General features: G+C 38.7%; 1 protein-coding gene across 3 annotated transcripts in view; it reads left to right on the forward strand.

Moving 5' to 3' along the window:
• Window positions 1-26,458, forward strand: part of diaph3 (diaphanous-related formin 3) — a 388,621-nt gene that overhangs the window by 303,852 nt on the left and 58,311 nt on the right. For all 3 annotated transcript variants that reach the window (XM_077203763.1, XM_077203765.1, XM_077203764.1), the window contains 2 exons: window positions 11,533-11,668; window positions 25,951-26,046. In XM_077203763.1, coding sequence (XP_077059878.1) covers window positions 11,533-11,668; window positions 25,951-26,046 — 232 coding nt within the window. The remainder of the gene's footprint in view (window positions 1-11,532; window positions 11,669-25,950; window positions 26,047-26,458) is intronic.

The raw sequence follows: 26,458 nt of genomic DNA on the forward strand, positions 1-26,458 counted from the left end.
GTTTAAAGCAGATGTCTTAACAGATGTCAGTAGACCGGGAAGATTTTAAAAACGAGCCGCTCATTCATAAATACGCAGGATCGCTGTGAAAATACAGACCGGAAGTCAAAAGACAACGAGCGCAGCACTGAAATGGGGCGAGGCTACATAAGGTCTATACCACTTTTTCCAGAACGAGTCAGGTACAGACACTTTTATTTTTAGTACATACCAATTCCTGTATTTTCATTTGCGTTTTTAATTTAGAAAACATATTGGGCAGAGAAACCAAAAGAATATTATGTAGTGACTGTGACATACATAATTCACCTTTGTGTTAAATGTAGTTCTAAACATTGTTGGTGATAAATGAAGTACTTTGTTCTTAGCGTTTTTCCTCATAACTCTTCAGGGATCGTGGTCCCTTTAAATGTTCTGTATGGGTGATGACGTAGGACGCTTGTCAGCGCCATTTGTTTTGCTGTTAGTTTTTTCATACAAAATAAACTACACACGTATTTATGTGCTTAAAGTGAGAAGTTGTCTGTTGCAAGTTACTACAATTTACACAATTAATCAATTTAGTTGGCTTAGCAAATTGCTCTATCATATTGTACCTTCAATTTAATAGCAATTAAAGAGCAGTGAGGGATTTTCTGTCTTTTGTTGTCAGATTCACATTGAGGACAAAGACAGCAGTAGGTTTATTAGGCTGCTGCCACTTTGAGAGCTGCACGTATCCAACATACTGTTATACACACGTTCACTTAAGACATAACCGACGCTTTAACAAGGATCCTTCCCTATGCAGGCATTTGGACATAATTGTGTGTGACTTTTTCCGTTCACGCGCAATACGACATGAAAGAGAACTCGTTTTAATAGGCTTTTTGCGCGATGTTTGAGGCAGTTTTCTGAGCGCACGCTTCGGATGTTTGCGCACTGAAAACTTCTATCCATCTATCCGTCTATCTATCGTAATTGAACGTTGTTAGTATGCTCCATTTTACTTTCTTTGCTATTGCAATATCCTACAAACAACTACAAACTTTCCAGCGATGTCTGTGAAAAAGAGAAGTGCGCTCAACAAGCTTGGACGCACGCTCAATCCACTCCATGTTTGCTTATCAACTTGCGCACAGCAGCTACTATATCAGTGTAAATATTTAATTTGTTTAACATTATATTAATTCAATACATTTACTTCATAGACATCCTTCTCTGATATATACACTCTGCCCTATGTTTGCTCTGTTTATTGTCATAAGCATTGTACACGCTGTGTGGTATCGGTTGTTGGTATCGGATCATTTGAGTACAAGTATACGAGCGCAGTATCAGGCCTGAAGTTTCCCAACCTCAATTTAACTGAGTTGCTTTTTAATGTAAACAAAATGGCACCAGTTCGTCTAATGCCAAAGCAATTACTGTAGCGAAATTAGCTTCGGTCACTGTAACCCTTCATACCAGGTCTGTATCTCCCTGAATTTTCTCCTGTCAAACTGAATTTGATGCGAATGAAATGAGAAATAGCAAGGGCCTCACTCCTGGCACGACTGCAGTAATTGAGTTCAAACGATGACTAGAAAATGGAGAGCGGCTGTGTAATGAGAAAACAGACAATTTTGGGCCAAGGGAGACCGCAGAGTTCCGTCCTAATTTCTGCACCCCGTGTTTATCTCTTTCCCTTCGCTCACCACCTAAACACAGTTAAAGGCCATTTATGCAGATGAGAAGCGAGGAATTTTATCCCCTATTGACTGGGAGAGTGGGCGGAGTCTAATCAGACACATTGGGCCTGGCAGGAGCAGAGCAGATTTGTAGAAAGAGTGGCTTCATCAGATTAGCAGGGTTATATGAGGTAGGCAGGCAGCTGTTGTGATCTATATTAAGGCATGTCTTATGAGAGCCCCGGCTTTGAGTTTAGAGTTTGCCAGACATCAATCACTTGTAACAGCATTTTAGACTCTTTCCGACACACTTTGTTCAGCTCACATGGAGTCGTCTCTCACGGTGAATGCTGATTTAAATACTCAAAGAGATACAAGTGCAGAAGTTTGCAGAGACTGAGAATCAAAATGCAAACATTTTGTTCCCTTGTTTCCACATTTTCCACAAATGATGCTTGGGCCAAAGCTGGTGAGATGCTGTTACCACAAAACCTGCACACAAACACACACTCTTAGAGTCTTTCTTGTGTCTATGATAAGCATCTAAAAAAACAAAATCATAGTATTTTTAGATTTTTTTATTTAAGATACGGAAAATAAAGTCACTAGAGTAGCTATGCTGCACCGCAGATACAAATAAGGTGTCAACTTAATTCACTTTACATCAGTTTGCAATCTGCTTTGTTTTAATGGGATTTATCTAGTTTTATTTTGTGTTATTGCCTGTCCACATCAAGAACGATAACTATATTAGTGTCCTCACCCAATGCATGATAGCGTTCGGTTTATTATAAACGGCGCTGCAGAAATGTTGTCTGCTGCTTTAAATGGTCCAGGTCTTTAAAGTAGGGTGGATTTTGTTTGGCCGTCAATGTTTTTATCTTTCATCAGCTGGAAAAAAATGGTTCTGAAAATGATTCCAACAATATCGTTCCCCTGTGACATTATAGCTGTGGTGTGGACTTCACTATTCTCGTATAATTGCAACAATTATTACAATTTTATAGGTATAGTTATTGCCCTTGGTGTAAACAGGTCTAGAAGGACTGCTTTATTTTTATTTTTTGAAAACGTAACATTTTGAGGAGGTGATTCCATCCCCTGGCCTGATATTAGTGTATTTATGATTGTATGTTTAAGTTTTCTTCTGACCTAGAACAATCATGCCTACAGTGGAAACACATTGAATGGAGCCAGTTTAGGCACTGTATCCAGTGACAGCAAAGGGGGTATGTCACATAGTGGTTGATGGCTGGTATTGTGCAGCATGTCCGGAGAGAGCGAAGCCCAGCAGTCCAGGTTCATCAGTTACACTTTGTAATGGTGTGTGGGTTGCAGAGAGATGGATAGTGTATTCTGAGGAGTTTCCTCACATCAGCTGTGTGTAGGATTCTCCCCTTAACCCATCATCAGTCATTTACACACGCACACATACACAGATGCTGACTATGACTAACAGCAAAGACTGTGTGTGGTAACCCCCATCCTCTCATGCTCTCTTTTTCTCCCTCCCTAAACTCTCATTGCCTTTACTTTGTGTGTGTATTTGCATTTGTAAGAATTCACCGGTCACTTGCCATGCTGTTAACTCTTTAAAAATCATTAACAGTTCAACCCAAAAATTTAATTTCTGTCATTTACTCACCTTGATGCTGTTCCAAACACATATTACTACGAAAAAGGAAAGTATACAATCTACGTTGCTTGGATCTATGTCTTATATCTTGTTTTACTTACCTGGCCTTTCATTGGAGGGACAGAAACCTCTCAGGTTTCATTAAAAAATAATTTGTATTTCAAATTTGTTTTTCAAAGATTAACCAAAGTCTTATGGGTCGTTTCAAATGTAAATGATGGTGAATTTTAATTTTTGGGTGAACTTTCCCTTTAAGTATCTTTAATCAGAACAGTCCTTCAGCAGTGTGGCAGGGAAATCCGTCTCTGTTGAGGCACATCGTGGCATCAGACACACTCACAGCACAGAAGCTGGTTCATGCCCCTTTATCTCTGATGCTCTCACAGCCAGCGGCAGCTTTATACACTGTGAGAACAGCAATACTGCAATGACTCGGGCAGCAGCTTTGATTTATATTAGAATAAATCAGGGGTGTGCGTATGTTACAGTGATTGCTATTGATTCAGACTGAAGTTACACCTTTTCGGAATTTATTCAGCATTGTAAGATTTACTTGTATCTTTAGTGTTAGACTGTACTGTATTGAAAATAATCAATATCAGCACAATATTATGCGTGTATGTCCTTTAAGGCTGTGATCTCAAACTAAGTTCCTGGAGGGTCAAAGCCCTGCAGAGTTTAGATCTAACTCTAACTCCAACTCACACCTACTTGGAGGTTTCTAGTAATCCTGAAGACCTTGATTAGCTGGATCAGGTGTGTTTGATTTGGTTGTAGCAAAACTGTGCAGAGCTGTGGTCCTTCAGGAACTGCGTTAGAGACCACTGCTTTAAAGGCCCACTGAAGTGCCTTGAAACCCGCAGCTTTGTATAATGCATTGACGTAATTTCCACTGATACAGGAACAGGAAATGTGAATTTTGTCATTGTTTTGGAACACACCTGCTTATTCATAACCTTAAGGCTAACATGTTCATACTAAAAGCTAAAAAACTTACATTTCTATTTTAGGTGGCCTTTAAGGTCTCTCAGACAATTGAAACTATCATTTCCACAGATTAAAGTTTTTGTGACCTGTAAGTTTTAACCTATAAGAGAATAAATGGATTCAGCACATAGTTCTTTAGAAAACATCAATGTTTTTATGCTTTCTTAGTTTAACAAACTGACATTTTTGTATAGCTATAAAAATGTGCATATAAGCATTTAATAATGCCATTCAATGTGGAAACATGCATTTCTTCTGTTGTGACGTTTTGTGAGTTTCTCTAAGAGCTTGTTCTTGTCGGTAAGTCTTCTATCATGGTGTTCAGCCAGGGATTAGACCAGCTCTTATGTTATTATTTTCTATTATGCCACTGAAGAGGCATAATGGAACATCCTCAGCCTTCTGCACATTTTCCTCGGAACTGTTATTGAACATCTAATAACTAGTTCACTCATCGTTCAGCATTGGCCCATCTGCTCCTGAATGCTGACTCACGCCGGAGCTGTTGTACACAGAGGCGCTGTCGACTTAATCGTTGCATCTGCTGACAATCTCACTCTAAACTGCTGTCGATACTTCACTTTACCTGAGTATGGTGGCCACTGCGCGAGAGGTTGGATTGACATACCTGTCACATGCAGTTCAGATGAGGCTGCTGGTCACAAGCGAAGCCTGTTCGGTAAGACCTGTGAAGTCGACGTCCCTACAATAACAGACCGGCGTATACATCTAATAAATTAATAATTCAAGAACGTTGTGCAAGTTTACTGCAACGATAGAGCCACGAACTTCACATACTTTTGAAATCCAGTTTTCAGTTGATCCTGATTAGAGCTCACTGTCACAGTTGTAGCCGTTGTTCTTCCACGAGGGGTTTCGCGTCACGGCATTTAAGATGATGTGTTCTAAAATAACGCTCACCTTGTGCAGGACATGCAATAAGTAAGGAGAGGTGTCGTATTTTGACAGAGAAGGCAAAAAATGTGAAAAGGATTATTAAAATTTTTAGCTGGTTTGTAGCATACCAAGAATACAGACTTAGCGGTTTTTAGTACTGTACTAGTGTGTTTTTTAGTGATAAATTATTGTAGTTTGGTTTGGTGGCTTAGGTTTTATTGTGAATTTATGATGTAAATTTATTGTTTTGTATTTAGACTACTTATATTTATATATACTTTACAATTTTAATATATTAAATTTTAAGATTTTTTTATTTTATTTTTTCCAATAAAAAAACATTTATGTTTTTTAAATTATTTTTTAATGTCATTCACCATCTTTTTAAAGCTCTTTTTGAAAACGTATTGGTCCAGGCACTGGTACTGTTTTAAAAGTTTCGATTTGGCACCGGTATCGAGAAAAAAAAAAAAAACTATAGCCAACCCTACATATCGCGATATTGGTTTTAATTCGATATTTTGTGCAGCCCTAGAAGTGATGAAACAACATCTGTGCCCCATTATAGCCACCTGCAGAATAACTGGGTCAGAGTACCGCCAACATCACTTCCTGTGTAGAAAGCAGAGACCAATTGGGAAAATTGCTGACTCAGAAACAAGCTTAAAGGTACCGTTGCCAATTTTCAGAGAGGCAAGCAATAGCGTGCTAACTTTGAAAGCATGAAATCCCACCCTCCCTTCAGAGTGTCTCCAAAGCCATGGCTCCTTCAAAACACAAAAAACATGAACTCGCACTGCAGGGAGAAAACAAATGCATCACAAGAGACAACTACCATGTGTCTCAAAGTACGTAACATTACAATAATAATGAACATAAACAACTTCAAGGGCAATGACATGTACCACCTGACTGCTGCAGATTCATTTCAGCATTGATAGCGTTGCCATTGAAAAACATAAATTCGAGTCACGAACCACTCTGAGTATAACGTCATGGGTTTCCATCTCTTACAAATTACTGTAGTTATGGAGTGTATGGAGGAATTCAATAATTGGACGTACATTTTATGGTCCTACATCTTCCACAGAAGATGTATCTACAGTACATATACTGTACATACATGTAATGTTTCTGGAACAAACCACCTACCCTGCATGTAATGTGAATTATTTAATTGACTCATTTTCTCTATCAGTGAAGACGTTCACTATATCAAATTAGGATTCTGGCAGAATGTTTTGAAATGTGTAGAAATTTGCATTTGGGCAACACCAGTGACAGCTGACAAGTCACAAACAGTGTATTAGAAGTCTAGAAGTGAGGAAGGGTAGGATCATTATGAATCCCCCTCTTGTATTAGTGTTGCTATTGATGTCCGTGCTACAGAGCGTGAGGTCACGCACCACTGCTTTTCATTCTCCTCTAATTCTAATGAAAGTGTTTAAGGTGCTCGGTGTGCGCACAGTCACAGAGCCATAGAGAGGAAAGCTGATTTAACCCACCTTCCATCTCGCTATCTTTTTCCCCCTTGTCAGGATTTACTGTGATCGCAGACTGTGGCCGTAATCCGCCACACGCAATGGGGAATAAGCCTCGTTATCATGTGACTTATACTCTGTCTTGGCCTGCCGTCAATAGCCATATTTCCTGCTCATTTAAGGGACCACTGCTCCAACTATGGATCAGTTGGAGATCTCTGAGCTGTGCAAAAAATAGACAGCGACATCTGCCTTTGCCATTTACGAGGAGCTTTTCTTTTTCTTTTTGTCAATTCCCTCTTAGTGCAGGTTTTTCCATGGGACAAATATTAGATATGATGGTGAATGTACTTTAATAGGACAGCAAAATTATGGGTTGGCGTGGTAGTAACAGAGGAGGGTTTCATTGGCCAGTCAGAGAAAGTTTGTGTAAATCTATATTAGGGTTTTGCAGCGGAGCCAATATCTGTATCTGTAACAATCTCAAAAGTATTCGTATCTATATTTGTATAAAACCGGAAGTGGTCGTTGCTTTACCCGGAACGGAAGTTCGTACAGTTACTCGTACAGTTATTCGTATCTGTTTTCTTCGTAGTAATCACTGAACAAATATAACTTAGGCTCTTTCCTGAAAATAATCCCACACTTTAGAACGTTCATCAACCAATCAGTTTCAAGCATTCAACAGCCCTGTAGACATATAATAAAATATAATTTATAAGAAAAAAAAGTGTGTGTGCGCATATGTATATGGGCTTAAGTGGACTTAATATTTATCCATTTGCATGTGTCAGGATATGGGCCCAGAATATGTGCATTACTTCTGTAAATGCATTAAACTTTTTTAAAATCTAGAAATGCAGTACTCATACCCTTATGTAAATGATTGAATTATGAATTCATGTTATTCCTCAGCTTCTTTATTTCGCCATTTGCGTTGAACTCCCCTCTCCCCACTCTTTCTCTCCCACTCTTTCTTTCTGCCTTTTCTCATTAAACCTGTTCGTCTTTTGCCTCTTACACCTTACCTTTGTACGAGGTGTGCCACTTGCTCTGTTCCGCGCACTTAGAAATACATCCATTATCTGGAGAAGGCTTTTAAGGCTGAAGAGAGAAAGAGGCATATGAAGAGTTAGGACAAGGTGACTGCTCTAATGATGTTTCTTTCTGATAGCTTGTTCTGATTGCCGAGTGTTCTTACACCTAGAAAAGTAGCCCTCATCAAACCAAAAGTTCTAACAACCCTCTCCAACCACTAATGGTCCAAAAAGAAAAGAAAGCAAGCAAGGAGGGGAAATGTTGCTCATTTCTTGCCCCCTAGATTTTCTTGGAAATGTCTGAAGTGCTCAGAGCGTTGTCAAAACCTGGGAATAAAATGGCTTAGTTAATGAGAGGTCTTTTTCTCTCTTTCTGCTACTTTACTCCACTTAAAATTATTTCCTTCCAATTTGTCTTTTCTTTCTTTCTTTTTCCATTACATTTCATTTACTGTATATTGTAGTCAAATATGTAATGTATTAATTATAATTATAATTTATCAAAAGTATTCATTGATAATGTAAATTAGTATGTACAGTACCGGTCAAAGATTTTTTTTTTCAATAAGATTTTTTTTTTTTTTTTAGTTTCACTTAAGCTCACCAAGGCTGTATCTATTTAATAACAAATACAGTAAAAACAGTAATATTGTAAAATATTATTACACTTTCTGTTATTTATATATATATATATATATATATATATATATATATATATATATATATATATATATATATAATATAAAAATAAATCATTTATTTTTGTGATGTCAAAGCTCAATTTTCAGCATCATTACTCCAGTCTTCAATGTCACATGATCCTTCAGTTATCATAGTAATACATGTATATATATATTACTTGCCCCAAACCTTTGAATCGTAGTTTATCATAGTTTCCAAAAAAAACAAAAAACACACACAACTGCTTTCAACATTGATTAAAATAATGAATTTTTCTTAAGCAGCAAATCAGCATTATGATTTTTGAAGGATCATGTGACACTGAAGACTGGAGTAATTATGCTGAATCAGCTTTGCCATCATAGAAATATATATTACATTTTAAAACAGAAAGCAACAGTTTTTTGAAATTGTAATGATATTTCACAATAATATATGTGTGTGTGTGTGTGTGTATGTATGTATATATATGTATATGTATATATATATATATATATATGTATGTATATGTATATATATATATATATATAGACATATACATAAGATGCATACATACATACATACATAAAGGGGTTCACATAACTGGTGCGTGGTAAAAATAGACGATGCGCAGCAGAAAACGTGGAGGGACGCGCTTTTGAGTGCCAACATTTTTGGAGACAGGGACACGTTTACTTACTAGAGTAGGATTTTTGTCCATCTCTGGTAAGATAGCAATCAGGATAAGTGTGACCATTAATTATTAGTTGTTAAATGTCTTTCTAGTTGGCTTTTTTTAGGGCCCTATGATTTCCGCGATGCGGAAAACGCAGTCAGAATTGTGGAATCCAGTCATAAAATGGAATTTACTGTAGAATATTTTGTGGATTTTGTCAACTTTTTTTAATAAATAAATAAAAACTAGGTCAGTACACTTAAAACATGAATGGCGCAGACGCGCGTTTTCATTTCTCACACACACACACGTGACAGTCACATGAACACAGTCGCTCTGAGAGTCACTTCATGAGCATTTTACTGTTTAATTTGAGAAAAACTATCATATCATAAACACACAGAAACTCAAAGATCTTCATGGCAACCCATCAAAATTAAGAATCTGTTTAACTTGACAAATATATTACCGTTGTACAGTAGAATTTAGATGCGTCTCAATGTAATAAAAATACTAAAACTAATAATAATAAATTATCAAAACTTTTTTTTTTTTTAAGGAATAATACATTTTTTCTTCCATTTTTTAATGTTAACAGTAAAGCTAATTGTGTAGCATGTTGTTTGACAAAACAGTTTGTTTAATTTCATATGATTAAAAGATCAAATAAATTAATATTGTCTGTCCTCATTTGATTACCGGAATATACACAACACAGAATATATGGGGAAAAAACATGTCATACAAATGAATTTAAAAAAATGTTTTAATTAAAATTGTTGTTTTTGTGAATTTAGTTAATTAGACATGCTTTTTGATTATTAAAATTGAATTAAACCATTAAAATGGAATCCAGAAAACTTAAAACAGATAACACATAATTTAGAATTAGAGGGAAATAAAAACATATCTCATAGGTCCTAAACATGTAATGTTTGTTAAACTTTTAAGAAATTGTTGTTAAATTGTATAAGTTTCATGATTTCAATTAGACATGCTTCATGATTACTAAACATTTTATTTAAGTAAAAAATAATTAAAGCTGAACATCATCTACAATGTTCGAGAGAAAAGAAGATAGTGAGGAGAGCAGTCAGGAGGAAAGTGATGACAACAGCTTGAAGGATAAGTGTGCCACGTGAAGTGTGAGTACCAAGCAGCATCTCCAGGTGCTCCCTTGAGATCCAGACCAAAAAAGTTATTTGCATATCTCACGAAAAGTGGGGTATTTGTTGTGAAATAATAACTTAACACATTTCCTTTTTAATATGTTTTATATGGTTTCAGCTGACTTAAGCACAAAATCATTTGGTTGGGTCAGTCAGGTGTTTTGTTGCTGCAGGAAGTGGCAATCTTGAAAATGTGACTGGCACCATGGATTCTTTGAAGTACCAGGCCATTTTGGCAAAGAGTGTGATGCCTTCAGCATGTAAATTGAAGCTTGGACTTTCCAGCAAGACAATGATCCCAAGCATACATCCGAGTCTACCAGAACGTGGTTCAGGGATCGGGCACGGAATGTCCTTGAGTGGCCGTTTCAGCCTCTAGATTTAAATCCCATTGAAAATCTTTGATGGGATTTGAAACAAGCGGTGGCAGCACAGGAAGCACAAAATGTCAGTGAGCTGGAAGCTTTTCACATGAGCAGTGGGCTAAGAGTCCAATAGAGAGGTGTCAGGATCCTCTGAACACTTGCCAGAGGCATTTGGACTGTATAAAGGGTAAAGGATGTACCGCCAAACACTGACTTTTGGGGTTGAATAGTTATGAACATGAATGTTTGAGACTCAACTTGGTTCTTAAAATAATTCAAATGTCTACTGTTCAAATGTTTACTGAGGTCTTAGTTTGGTGTGTTCCACTCAATTTTATTCACATCACCAGAATGTTGTGTAGGTCAGTGACTCATGGGCTAAAATTCAGAAGTGTGTGTGTGTGTGTGTGTGTGTGTGTGTGTGTGTGTGTGTGTGTGTGTGTGTGTGTGTGTGTGTGTGTGTGTGTGTGTGTGTGTGTGTGTGTGTGTGTGTGAAAAAATCTTTTAGAAAAGGCTTTTATACTCACTCGCTCTTTCAATTTTCAAATTAAATTGATATGATTTGCACAATATTGCCAACGCATCACTAATGCAAAAAAGAAAACATAAAAATAATTGTTCAATGATTGTAATAATTATTTACGTTATAGGCTAAAATATAACCAAGACAAATAAAAATAAAAGCTATTTGTGCCATAAATGGTGTTATTTTGTTTTACAGTTAACTTAGATAAAATACATTTTCTCATAATAATAATTATTAATAATATTATTTTATTTGAAATAGAAATGTTTTGTTACATTAAGCATTTCTTTGTCTCTTTTGATCAATCAGTCTGAGTAAGAGTAATTTGCTGAATTAAAGTATTCATTTCTTTTAAGGAAATTGTACTCAACCTTTTGTTTGTAAATGGCAAGTTTATCTTTACTTGTTTCCTCAATATTCTGCTCTATCTCTGCCTTTTTTCTCTCCAGCAAGCAGTGAAGGAGAATGTGAGGAGAAGAGAGGCGGAGGAGAAGCAGAGGAAAGCGAAGATAGCCAAAGAGAAGGCAGAACGAGAGAAGCAGGAGCGGCAGATGAGGAAAAAGAGACTGCTGGAGGTCAACACAGGTGAGATGTTTATCAGTCACTCACTGAAAGTTTTCACGAGAGTGAGCTTTAGAAAAATCACCTTTGAAGATGGATGAAACAAATCCCTACACATGCACATGGGAGCTTGTTTTAAACAGACAGAAGAGGGAGAGTGTATTTGTGTCCTGTTGTCAATCTGTTACCATGTGAACAGCCCATTGTTGTTATAATACCACAAACGCAATGGAATTTCAGCACCATGGCTTTCATAATGTCGAAAAGTTATTTTGTAGTGTTTGTCAATTCTGAAACAGGCCGATCTGCATTACTCACTTTCTATAATGTTTTCACAGGCTTTTTTTATAAGCTAGCATCTAACTCATAATGATGCAACGTAATGCATTATGATATTAGAGATGTGATTGGATTACAAACAGGTTCTGTGCACTCATGAGACACACACATGAAATGAGTTTGTTATAATATGTTGCCACTCGTGCTTGCCTCCTGCTGTTTGAGGATGTGTACATACACGCAGCGGGCTCTCAGTGTTAACTGGGATGAGTTTTGTGTCTGTATCGGGTCTCACGCTGAGTCAATAAAGCAGAAGAGCAGCATGCGTGTATTCTTCATGCACTTAATATACACAAATACACACGTACAAATGAATATGTGGAGTGTGTTACGATCAATAGTGAATCTAGTGTTGGGTTATGGTAGGATGTGTGGTGGCAGTGGGGCATGAAGTGCAGTGCAGGGTGGAGGGGTTAAAGTTGAACTCTGTGGATGAGTGAGTTAGGGATGCATGAAGTCACCAGCAGTCATGTCACGCTGTAGTCCAAGACTGGTTGCCCACTGAAGCTAATCAGGGTTGAGCCTGGTCAGTGCCTGGATGAGAGACCTCCTGGGAAAACTAGGTTGCTGCTGGAAGAGGTGTTAGTGAGGCCAGCAGGGGCGCTCACCCTGTGGTCTGTGTGGGACCTATCGCCCCAGTATAGTGACGGGGACACTATACTGTCAAGAGCACCGTCCTTCGGATGAGACGTTGAACTGAGTTCCTGAGTCTTTGTGGTCATTGAAAATCCCAGGATGTCCTTCGAAAAAGAGTATGGGTTTAACCCCGGCATCCTGGCCAAATTTGCCCCTTGGCCTCTGTCCATCCTGGCCTCCTAATCATCCCCATATACTGACTGGCTTCATCACTGTCTCCTCTCCACCAGTAAACTGGAGTCTGGTGGGCGTTCTGGCACAATATGGCTGCCGTCGCATCATCCAGGTGGATGCTCCACATTGTGGTGGTTAAGGAGATTCCCCCTTCCATGTAAAGTGCTTTTGAGTACCCAGAAAAGCGCTATATTAATGTAACAAATTATTATTTATTTATGTATTTTTGGTCATATTACTATCAGCCAATGAACATGACTTCAGTGTTGTAGTATCGCTGAAAAAGCCCCATATTTTAACACAATAAATTACAGCCAGATCATCACGATACCCACATTACTTTTGGTTGGCTATTGTTGATACTAACTATGGTTAGTTTAATAAAGTCAAGTCAGTTTATTTATATAGCGCCTTATTCAATAGAGTATGACGAGAGTGATTGGAAAGCAGACGTCTGGCTCAGCTGACAGTTTTTCCAGAGCGCCTAATGACGATTTCCACGATTGACCAGATTCACAGATGGCAACGATGACATTTTATGTTTATTCTGAAAACTTCTATTATGCTCATGCTCACAAATCTGTGTGAAACTTGTTATTTTGTGTTATGTTTGACAAAATTAACCGATAAAATAACTAACCCCACTTTATTCCTATTTAGCCTAAATAATATAAGCTTATTTTTCTTCTAAGCAGCACTAGGGCTGCATAATTAATCGCAAATAACACAAAATCGATTTGGCTTATTGCGATTAATAAATATTTTTTTATGCGCAGCTTGTCATTGAATCGTGGCTCTGTGATCAGTAGTAAATGCTGCTCTATCTGAAAACACTGCGAGTTTGAGTCACTTATAATGTGTGCGTTTAAAAAAGCAACATGCGTCAAACATCTTTCCAAACATGAGAAGCCTTTATGAACCTCTTGTTCCACAAAAAGACAACATTTAATAACGTTTTTACTCCAAACTCACTTCATAACGACAGTTGAGCATCCTTCTGTGAGATGATGTGACTTCTTACACAGAATAAGGCACACAACATATTATTTCATAGTATTCTATACAGTGATAAAGGCTATATTGATTAGCTTTGAAGTATAAATATACTTTATTATCATGAAAATACCCGAGAAGGCTTGAAGAACTCTGATAAACCATACATTGTTGTAGCCATGTGTTTATTAGTCCTGTTCAATCAATCAAAGCGTTTCAATCTTCTGTTTATTCAGCTACAGCGATAGCATGATACCCATAGGGATTTCCTGGAATGACGTGCGGGGCATATTTGCAGTTTCTGTGCGAGAGCACCCTCTGGCTTTCAGATAGAGCAGCATTTATACCGATCACAGAGCCGTGCTGCACTGACAAGCTGCGCATAAAATAACCGCAGATTCATTTCAATTAATCGTGCAGCCCTAAAAGGCATGGAACCTATTCAGTAAAAGTTATTACTACATATCTGATAAATACTGCATCCGATCAACTTCATCTGCAATAAAGCAAACACTGTGTGAGCTCCACTACGGAAAGTAGAAATTATCTTAAGTTGAGTCCCCCAAATGCAACCAGCAAATCTTGCAAATCAGGAAGCCAAGGCACAGTCAAACACACTTATAACTGTGCTTCAAAGTTGAAATTGTTTGACCTTTAAACATCACTTGCAGGACGAGCACGACAGAGTTCTGTCCATTGAGGAATGTTGTGAAAGTGCTTTTAGAGGTAAGCTAAGAAATGAAGTATACATTTTAGGAGATTTGACAGTTTGTGTGATAGTGGGTGAGATCTGATTTTATTTATTTTTGTATCTGTTTAGTTAGAAGCATAATCCTCAGTAGAGATGAATAAGTCAAGGTTTGTTAAAGGGCAGCCACTGAAGCACATCTGATTCTGATTCTGCTGGGTTTTATTTTAGAATGTTTCTCTTCCCTCTTTACTCTCCTTTGGAGGACTGCTGTCCTTCACTTTCATTTAAACAAATCTCAGTGTTTAAGTCTCTAGAGCAGGTCTCTAATAAACCTTTCTAGGTTAATGCAGATTTCATTAAATGTCTCATGACACAGTCATTCAGAACCAAAGTGGTTTTGTTTCAACTTTATGTGATTCTTCTACAAGGGTTTGCTGACATGTCACCGCTGTCTTTGCTCAACAGGGGGCACTACACACTGTCCGGGCAGTCAGGGTCTGAATTATTTATACATTTAGATGAATTCAAGTTTTATCTCTCTGCTTAACTCACTTCCACTCTGATTATATCCTTAGAAAAATACTTTTTTTTTCTTAGTCTTACTCTGTCTTATACTCTCTGTTGAATAGTCTCCCCATCCCAATGTTATGCGTCTCTGAGCATAACTCTATTTAAACTAACTTCTCTGTTCGGGTCCAAGTACACTTCATTTAGCCTGCCAGTGCATTCGAAGCATTGGACTGGTTTCATTTGTTAATATTAATGTTATAGGGCCAAGAGCTGAACACAATATTTACAACATAGTTGGGTAACACTTTATTTTACAGTGTCATTGTTACAGATGTTACATGCAGTTACTGTAGTAGTAACTGTAAATTATGCATAATTACATGCAATCAACCTTAAACTAAACCAAACCCTAATCCAGTTACTTAATATTACTTAGTATAATTACACTGTAACAAAGATACCTTAAACTAAAGTGTAACCAATTCTTGATATTATTTTATAGTTGAATGTAATGTTAACCAGTATTGTGAATAATTCAATGATTTTGGGGCCTTTTTTATTTTGTGGTTATGTTTTCTGTAAATGCACCTGTAACTCAGTTTTCCCTCTTTGTGCCACAACTCTGGATTAAAACTGATATAAATGTTAGTTGCTAAAATGTTTGATTAATTTCCCTGAATCTATTACAAGAATGTGTTGAGTTCACATCACCGTAAACGCTTATAGTTTTTTAGGCTTTAAAATGTTTTGTAAAACACATACACTACTGTTCAAAATCAGTACTTAAAAAAAAAAAGAAATTATTACTTTTAATCTGCAAGAATACATTAAATTTATTAAAAGTTACAATGAAGACATTTACACTGTCACAAAAAATAATCTATTTCAAATACATGCTTTTCTTTTAAACTTTCCATTCATTAACGTATACTATAACATTTCCACAAAAATATTAAGCAGCATGACCATTGACAATATTTATAATAATAAATGTTTCTTGAGCACCAAATTGGCGTATTAGAATGATTTCTGAAGTATCATGTGACACTGAAGACTGGCGTAATGATGCTGAAAATACAGCTTTTCCATCACAGGAATAAATTACACTCTAAAATAGAATAAAATAGAAAATAGTATGTTAAATTGTAAGAATATTGCACAATATTAGTGTACTTTTTATGAAATATATGCAGTCTTGGTGAGCATAAGAGACTTTTTAAAAACATAAAAAAGCGTACTGACTTGAATGTTAGTGTATATGTGGATAAGTATTGCCAGTTTAATGTTAGATATTGCTATATTGTTGCATATTAATACAAATTAGTTTGCGCCATTCTTCTGTTTAGTTGAAAACCTTGAAAAATCTTTTTTGCGACAGTGGCTGTTGATAGTGAAATAATGGAGGTAAAGATCACAATTTGAAGCCATTTCAGATCAAATACATACATTTCAAGACATTGACTATTCTCTGAAAGCTGAAGAAAAAAAAACCTATATCACCCAGCCTCAACTGTCCTGTGGGTACTTCCACCCTTATTTGTTTCTGCTCACTCCATCTCTCTCTCTTCATCCTTTCTTCAATCAAACACCAGCAGTGCCCTCTTACAAGGACTGACTTCTCCAACCTAGAACATGCAGGCTCTTACAGTGTAGGACCAATCTCTCTCTCTCTCTCTCTCTCTCTCTCTCTCTCTCTCTCTCTCTCTCTCTCTCTCTCTCTCTCTCTCTCTCTCTCTCTCTCTCTCTCTCTCTCTCTCTCTCTCTCTCTCTCTCTCTCTCTCTCTCTCTCTCTCTCTCTCTCTCTCTCTCTCTCTCTCTCTCTCTCTCTGTCTGTCTGTCATTCCGTGTGCACTCTAGGATGAGTGGCTGAGCCACAGGTGGAGGAGTGTGTGTGCTGATTCAGATAGAAAAGAGAGATGCATGAAGTGGAGAGCATGTAAATGAGTGAGTTAGTGTATGTGTGTTGAGCAGGCTCTGGCGATCTCCCAACTGGTCTGAGTGTGTATAAATGTGTCTCTTTCAGGAGGCCTCAGGTGTCTCTTCAGCTAATACTGCTTCCTGTCCAGTCAACCAGTGTGATTGCTCTCTCTCGTCTACAGAGCCTGCAGCTCCCCAGCGTGTGCTAATCAGTGTTATCTTAATAATTATTACTGGATAGATCACAACTATAGAGAAGAACTGCAGAATTGTTCTCCAAGCAGGAAAGCTCTGTTTGCTGTGATGGTCCGTGTTTTTGATCAGGCAGCCACTCGGAGGGCAAACTGCTACCTGCCACATGTAATCAGTGGGCCATTTTCCTTCACTTTTTTGTTATTAAGGCCTAGTTGTCGCAAATGGCATTACTTACTTCAAGTCTTCGAGTCTGGCTTTTCTCGTCAGTGCGACGTGTGCAGAAAACACAAAACAAGTTGTTTATAGCGAGAGTGACTGAGTGGTCAAGTTTACATTGCAAATCTGCTAGTAAATTGCAGAATAAATGACACAACGTGAGTAACATGACAGTCCTGGTGTAATCGCTAAAACTGTAACTGGTGGCATGTTTTCACTCGACTGTGTCCTGCAGTTCAGCGTAAATTAACATTCAACAAAGCTGTTTACTCTGGACAGTACTTGGGTGTTTCTTCAACTTCAAGCTTTAACATTACTGTTCAAATGTTTGGGGTCGGTTTTTTATGGTCACCAAAGCTGCATTTATTTGATTTAAAAAAATAAAAAAGGGGAATATTGTGAAATATTGCTATTTAAAATAAGTCATTTTTATTTTAATATATTTTAACATGTAATTTATTCCTGTGATGCAAAGCTGAATTTTCAGCATCATTATTCCAGTCTTCAGTGTCATGATCCTTCAGAAATCATTCTAATGTGCTGATTAGGTACTCAGTAAATGCTTCTTATTATTATCAATGTTCAAAAAGTTGTACTACTTTATATTTAAAAGAAGAAAAAAGGGTTGTTGCGCCAAAAATACTCAGTTGAAGAAACACTCAAATACTTCATTTAAAACAAGTCTCTGATTGGCCATTGCATTCATTCAAGCAGCAGGCACGTGTGTGATTGCTTACAACCCTTATCTGTTGCAAAAAAACAAAAACGTTTAGCCGCAACAAGCATAGTCCTAAAATAAATGTTTTAACGAACACTGTTCCCAATTAGTTAATTGCTGCAATAATATACCAATTAATTGTCCAGCCCTGAGTGCAAAAGAAAATACACATTTTAGCGCTCGACTTGGCTCAGGTGAAGCAGGAGACGCAGACAGTGAGGCCACATCAAAGAGCTTTTCAGAGAATGTCGCCTTCAAAGAGAGACCATCCTCTGCTTCCTCTTCTCCCCGTCTGCTTTCTATCACAAATCTCTTTCACACCAATTAGTTTCTAATCATGTTCCTCTTTATCTCCCTTTTCTTTCCCTTTACTCCGACTCAGAGCTCTGATGTCTCTGACACGTGCGTGCTGGAAGTGTGCATGTGCATGTGCATGCAGCTCTTTAACACACAGTTGCACTAAGTGCAGTGCGCACACAGCTTTGGAAAAGACTGTGAACGGCTGGGTTTTATTCAAAAATAATAACAATTCTCCCTCTCTTTCTCTTTTACTCTCACACTTTTTGATGATGTCTGTCTCTCATCTGAAGTTAGCACAAATAGGCTCTGTTGTGTTTCCAGGTTACCATTGCCACTTCTCCTGTTCGTCTCCACGGAGACTGTCAATTAAAGCGCTGTGGTAATCCAAACCGCCCCAGTGAGAGAGGCGACGCTCGGTACGTGTTAGGGTTAACGTAAGTGGGCCGCTCTTTGGTGGGTGGTAGGATGTAAGACAAAGAAGAGGAAAAATTTTATAAATTGGTTTGGCACTGTTAGCAGAAGAGGAAGCTGAGCACTAGTTTCCTCTGAAATGTTTTGGAGCCACACACACAGAGAAGAGCAATGATTCAAGACCAGACCGGAGGAGTAGAGAGAACTACATGAACATGTTTTCAGAGAGAGTGTGTGTCTCTCTGTGCTTGTTGAAAGCAACAGACCAGACATCTAACAGAATTAGGCCACATTTCCACAGACACGGAGCAAACACAGTCGCCTGTGCTATTCCCAATACCAGCAAGTGCTGTAAAAGCCCAGCGTTCTGGCTACTCTGTCCCAGTTATGAGCTCTCTTCCAGGAGGAAGCCACATGGGGACTTCCAGCTCCCTGGAGCCCAGAAACCAGCTGATGAAACCGACTCTGAGCCCTACAGCCTATGAAAGGCAGTATGTAGTATACTGAAACAGACAAATGCAGTAAAAGCTTAGTAAAACATTCAAAAAGGAATAAAGCCTCACAAAGAGTCCATAATTTAACACGGCTCAATTTAATTTTGCAAAGCAAGTGCAGCACAACACGCAATTTGTCTAGTCACACCGAAAGAAAAAATACTGCTTGACCCTCACTATATAGATTTCTCTATGGGCATCTACAGCACAATACTAGAGCTGACAGAAACTCAGATTCACATGAAATTGCTGTTATTGCTTGTTGATTTATGTTACACCTTGTTTGTACTCAGTGTTATGCACTGAAATACACAATGTGCATAATGTAATATTTATATATTTTATAAAAACCCACATCCCTCATCAGATTTAATTTATTATATGCGCTTAGTGCATCCCTTTGTGTTTTTAAAAAATAATTTATAAAAAGTATGTATTGTTCCTTCGAACGGATAAGCAGCTGTTCGCGAAGGCTGCAGCACATTAGACAGATGCTTTTATCCAAAGCCATCTCTGTGTGTGTGCGTGTGTGTGTGTGTGTGTGTGTGTGTGTGTGTGTGTGTGTGTGTGTGTGTGTGTGCGTGTGCGTGTGCGTGTGCGTGTGCGTGTGCGTGTGCGTGTGCGTGTGCGTGTGCGTGTGCGTGTGCGTGTGCGTGCGTGTGCGTGCGTGCGTGTGTGTGTGTGTGTCCCCTCTGGAAATCAAACCCATTGGCATCATTAAGATCATGCTCTACTAGGTTCACAAAGCAATGGAATGTTTCTTTAAGATTGAACCTTCTAGGGCTCAGGTGGACTCCTGCTGAGCTTATGCATGAGATCCAACATTTTCCATTTATCTTTCTCTGACGTTTCCTCCTTTCTTTGAAAAAAGTAAAAATATCTGACCTTTACGCTCCAGTAAAGGTTTAATAATCAGAATATGCACCTGACAAGTAAGATTAGCAGGTGGCATTTTGTCAAAGCCATAGCAGACAGACAGCTGAGCAAATGTGCTCTTTGTATCTGCTCAGGAAAATATGATGTGAAAGATGAGAACAAGAAAAGAGGGTTGATGAAAGATTATAGGGGAGGTAATTGCTGTCTTCATTATTTGTCATCTCTCTTTCACCCTCTTCAGACAAATGCGAGAGAGAATGGACATGAACTGTGAGCGGCTGTAGATACGTCAGGAATGATTGTGCTGTTCCGCCATTATCGCTCAACCTGTGCAGACACCTGTCCAGCCCCTTCGTATGCTGTTGTTTGATCTCAGATCAGTGAAATCATGTGTTTCTGTGATCCGTAATGAACGTCTCATAAATCTCAGCTGGATTGATGTGTAGCTTCTCCTTTAAAAGACATGCTGCGCCAATAATAACTTGTGCATAAGTTGTGCTGGCATGGCGATTAAGAGCAAATACATCTAAGGCCTTTCACTTTACTAGCAGCAGAAGGGGTACAGAAGGGTAGTTTCATAGGTTGATGGAAAGCTGAAAGTAATTGAAATACTTGTCAAAATGATCAAGTCCACTTTTTATGTTTATCTTTACTGTCTCATGGCCCCCCTTTCAAGAAAATCTTTTTTTGTTGTTGTACCTTCTTTGAAATGAAAGACAAATTCCACATGGCAAATGGGAAATTGTTTCCAGACATTGTTCCATGTTGATAGATTACAGTATTGTGTATTAAACCATAGACAACTTCTTCAGTTATAACATTTTTTTAAAAAACAGTACATTTTTATTAATTATTATTATTATTATTATTTAAGTAAAAATCATCAAATGCTTTGATTTATATAGTTCATTGCTTACAGATTTTTTAATTGATTTATGGAACATTTAGATGTATAGGGTTTTATTTGAAGAGCAGTCGCCCTCTCTCTCTTTTTTTTCTCTTCAGTGTGAGTGCTTGTATTCACTCTCTCTTGTATTTATAAAAAAAGAGGGAGAACTAAAAGAGAGGCAACAGCAATCAAGCCAAATGCCTTTTCCGTTCCTGGCTAAATCACACCATATCCTTCCCTCTCACACCTCCTCTCTCTTCTTCACTCAGCTCTTTATTAAAGCCACCCTCCATCCCTCTCTCCTCCATCAGAGACCCAGCAGGCTACCTCCTAGCACTTATCACTCTTTCGGGTTTGCGCTCTCTTTTTCTCCATTTCTCTTAAATCACACCCTCTCGCTGTCCGTCTATTCATCCATTCTTCCTGCAACCTGGCTATCTGGGCCTGTCTTTCAAAAGAAATAAGAAACGTGCCACCTGGAAAACTGTGTGCAGGTTAATGTCAATCACCGTAGTCCATATGTACTCTCATTTCCCTTGGCTCACTCTCTCTCTTCTCAGAAAGAAGTAAATATTCTAAGCATGACCCTTCCTTGTAAATTGTGTCGATTCACGGCTGCATGTAAATAGTCAGGTCTGATTGAACTGTAGTTGTGCATGCCGGTGTAGCAAAGAGTCTCACATACACACCCACATGCACAAATGCAGTCGGACATTCATCTGCTTTTCTATGATTGCATCTCTTTCCTCAAGCCTCCACTCAGTAGCATGTTACTAGTTATTTCTCCTCTCTCTGCCTTAAGCATTCCTCTATTGTTTTTTCCCCCTGGCTCTCTTATCGACTTATATTGTGTTCTGTAGTACCGAGTTCCCTGCTAGTGGTGCACCTTTATGTCTTTTCACACATGTCCATTAGCACCTTTCTGTCTGTCTGTCTGTCTATCTGAGAGTGCTGGTTTCTGAAGCGTTGCCGTGACAGCTGCTGCTGTCCTGGGTCCTGTGGGTGAAGAAGATGGTGTTGGAACACTGAGATAAGTGATTGACATTCACGCCTCATTTTCTCGTGGTCAGGTTCAGTGGTAGCCACTCGCTCTTTGCTTGGCGGTAAAAAAAAAATTAACTCATTCGCTCACCACTCACTTAGACCCTGCCCACTGTCAGCAGAGAGATTGGGGACAACAGCTTTGTGTGTGTTTTTATATATATATATAGAGTGTTCAGCAACACTAATTTACATATACACACAAATATTCCTGTTTATCGGGCAATCTGCCTCACCCACCCTCCTGTATGGTTGTGAAACATGGACTATCTATGCTCGACATGTGAAAATGTTGGAATCTCTTATTAGATGCGCCTGCAGCTCATCCTCAAAGTGACATGGCAAGATCGAGTGCCACATATTGAGATCCTGCAAAGAACGAACTGTTGGAGTATAGAAGCAACCCTAATGCTTTGCCAACTCAGGTGGCTTGGTCATGTTGTGAGAATGCCACCAAGTCGCCTCCCATGTAAGGTACTGTACGGTCAATTACATTTTGGCTGCCGTTCTGCAGGATGTCAAAAAAAGAGTCTGAAAGACCAAGCTTTCTTAAGAAGTGTGGGATAAAGCCCACCTCCCTGGAAAGTAGTGCCATGCAATTGCACACTCTGGCAGCAACTTTGTCGAATGGACTACAAAGTTACGAAGACAGGAGAACTAAACATCGCCCAAAGAGAGAAGGCAGGCCATGCTTGTTCCTGCCCTCCAAGACAATCAGGAGAAATTTGCATCTGCCCTATTTGTAAAAGACACTGTGCTTCCCGGATCGGACTATACAGTCATCAAAGAACCCGCAAATTATAGAAGTCGTAATGGGACGACAATGAACTACCGATATAAATAAGCACATTGCATATTTTTGACTTTTCACTGTTGGGAAGAGGTGTTCTAGTACTATCCCAAGTGATTAGGTTTTTGTTTGGCAGATGGTAAAATGGGCAAATGATACATAGACTTTTGGCATGGATGATATATTGGTATCAAATATCTATTTGCCAATATTACAGATATTATTGATGGCGAGGTCTGGACAAGCAAACAGTGTCACAAATCTAAGCACTGAATCTCAAATTATTTTAAATGTGACAATATGTACACTAATTAAGTGTAGACAGCAGTTGTACAGATAAAAACTGACATTTATGTAAATATTCTGTACCTGGGTTGGAAAAGCTCTTTGCTTACACAGATGAAATACGGTTGCTCTAATGAGGACACAATTGCCTTATAATTGGTCTCTACCTGTGAATCATTAAAATCACGTGCCCATATTCTTTATCAAAAACTCCCACAGTTATTGGAGCGTTATTCAGGCTGAATTAAATTAAAACGGTGAAAATGCAGGTGTTTGGTGGTCCCAGTGGGCACTGTGAAAGCTATATCAAACCACCCCAACACTGTTTTTCATTTTTTTTTTCTTACAAACAAGCAGGAGACTTGTGATGGAAGCTACAGAGAGACCAGCAAACACTTTTTAGAGGCTACATAGTTCTGGAGTTGAAGGTGCACCAGACAGCATATCAAGAGCCCTGGGTAACACTGGCCGATTCAGAAGTATGATACAAAAGGGGACAATGTTCAAAAAGATCCATGTCTCAGCATATCTGGAGTTTTCCAAAAGGCATGACACGGCACAGTTGCTCATGATGGAAATGTGGAAAAGATTTTGTAGTCAGATGAGACCAACATAGAACCCTTTATAGCTTCTAAGTGACATGTATGCTACAAATGTAGCATTGGCTAAACCATACCCACAATATGTTGTTAACAACAAAAGAAGTGAGTGGATTATGCAAATACAGGAAAATTACGTGTCTGCCAAAAAGTTAATATTTTGAATTGTTTTACTAAAAAGGTCCTAGATACAAGGCCAGACGAAGATTTAAAAGCATGAAATGTCCTATAAGGTCTTGCCAATTGAGAATTGGTGGCACTATTTGACGGTTTCAGGTTGTTCATGTGTCATCTGACTAACTTTAGCAACCTGGAGCAAATCTGTGTGGAAGAACTGATGAAATGATGGCAGAAACGTAATGAAGCCAGTACGTACTCTAGGGAAAAGACTTGGGTGTCATTTCTGCTCTACAAAGTATTATTATTATCATCATCCTCATTGCATTATGTATTCAGTGCAAAAACATGTATTTTAAGCATACTTGCTAGCAAACAATGTTAAATGTAAATGAATTAAGTTTAAGTTCTTTGAAAAAAAATCTCATCTAAATTGGATTAAATTTAGCAAGTTCGTATTTCCATTGGAGAGTGCGGTGATAAGTGGTTGGTCTATCTCACACACACTCACACACACACACATTATCACAGAAGCACTCTCGTAGTGTCTAATTGAAGCTTGGCTAGTAAAGGTCAACAGTTCTGTGCTTTCTCTTCGTTGATAGTTTTCATTGTGGTCAACTGCCCCTTCTGAACTACTCACAGCACTCTGTACAAAAGAACCGTCTACCTTCTGTTTCACACAATTCTCTTCTCTCTCTCTCTCTCTCTCTCTCTCTCTCTCTCTCTCTCTCTCTCTCTCTCTCTCTCTCTCTCTCTCACACACACACACTTCCTCTCCATCGCTCACTTCCTCTCTCTCCATCGCTCACTTACTCAGACAATAGGTGCTGATTGAAAATGGCCTCACTATACTATCAGTGTATATGGCTGACTGTGTCTGGCTTTTTACAGAGAGCAACACAACCGTGACAATGCTGCAGTCCCAAGTAAGCTTCAGACAGCTCCTTTTATAAAGCCCCTGTAATTGTGTGTTTGCTTTTACATTTTAAGAAAACGCAGAAATTCAGATAGAATAGAGGAAGATTTCTTCTATTCAGTGAAATTCAGTGTGTATTTGCTGTAAAGGGAGTGACTGACTTCACTGAGGCTAATCCAAGACTCTTCATTCATGTGTGCGTTTTATTTTCTGTAATATTATCAAACAATTTTATTGTAATCTACATTTGTTTTGTATTCATTATGATTATTTTATTTTCTATAATTTATATTATATATACATTTAGATATGGTGTAGTAAATGTATATATCCAGAAGGATAAATGCACTATACTGTAGACTAGCATGTAACTAACCCTCATGAAATGATATCATGACTGTCAGGTTATACAGGTAAACGGTACTGGTTTAATCCTGAACAGCCCCGATGATAGGTGTCATAAGTTATCGGTGGAGAAGTGGGCACTTCTGCAGCGGTAGCACACGCGCTCATGTGCTTTTTGATTTGTTTTGTATTGTGTGCATGTGTGCGCTTGCTGTGTCAGTGTAAAGATTAATATTTGGAGGTTACAGTGTCAAGGCCCGTAATGCTTACCCACGCTCACCCATCTAGGGGTTCAACACACAACAGACATTCTCTCATACAAGCCTTTCTGTCCAAACCTGCTGAAAAGCACACTTTCCTGCCAACCTGATTTATTCTCTGTCAGTGGATGTGTGTGCGTGTGTGTTAAGTTTTTGTGTAAGCAGCAGTGCGAGCATATACGTGATGTGTTTGTGACCGTGAGCAGTGTGGTGTTCCTCCTGCCTGCCGTGTGTCCCACAGGCCTCCTTGTGTCTGTGGAGTTGCTCTATGTGAAAGCCGGTGGCCTGAGGTTAACTGCTTGCACCACTCAGCTGTTTTTACGACCGGCCCTCCAAATGCTACAAAACACCAGCGGATTTGTATAGAGGTGCAGAGGAGACGTAAAGAGGAGTTTAAGGGCCTGTCTTGCCTCTCAAATTGTCCGAATCGACGCTGTGATATTCCGTCCACAAAAGGCTCTTTGGGTTTTTTTTCCCCTCTCTTGCTCTCTCCAGCATTCCTGCAGAGACCCTTAAGGCCGGTTTAAGTGACGCTATGGAATGCCCCTCCGCATCCTAATGTTTTCTCTTCTTTCTTCCTCTCTCCTGTAGAGAACGATGAGACCGGTGTGATGGATTGTCTGCTGGAGGCGCTGCAGTCTGGAGCCGCTTTCAGAGACCGCAGGAAAAGAGCACCCAGACCCCGGGGTGAGTCTACACACACTCCACTCACATCCTCCCATCCTTGGTTGTATTTCTTTCTTTAACTTGGCTTTTTATTTCAGAGCTCACTGTAATGCTCGACTCGAATTGGTCAATTCCAACAGATAAACCGTTTAACGGCTAAAATTGACTGTATTCTGACTGCTTTTTTTTTTTATAGCTGTACAAGTTTCATATCTATTTATTTGTTTGTCGTTTAAATAGCTGTGTGATAAGTAGGATTAATCAGTCAGCTGGTCATCATAACAAAATAAACCCCTTCATGGTGACCAGAAACCCAAAGCAGAGTGGAGGGATAGCTGTGTATTTTTCTGTATTTTGTAACCGTGTGTAGCAGCCTAAAGCATCCAGTGGTTTAGAGTCTCTTTTTCCAGTGCAGTGAGGGGTGAGATAAGGT

Source organism: Siphateles boraxobius, unplaced genomic scaffold (assembly GCF_051911475.1).
Source record: "Siphateles boraxobius isolate OS27281-9 unplaced genomic scaffold, OSU_SipBor_1 5, whole genome shotgun sequence".
Lineage (NCBI taxonomy): Eukaryota > Metazoa > Chordata > Actinopteri > Cypriniformes > Leuciscidae > Siphateles > Siphateles boraxobius.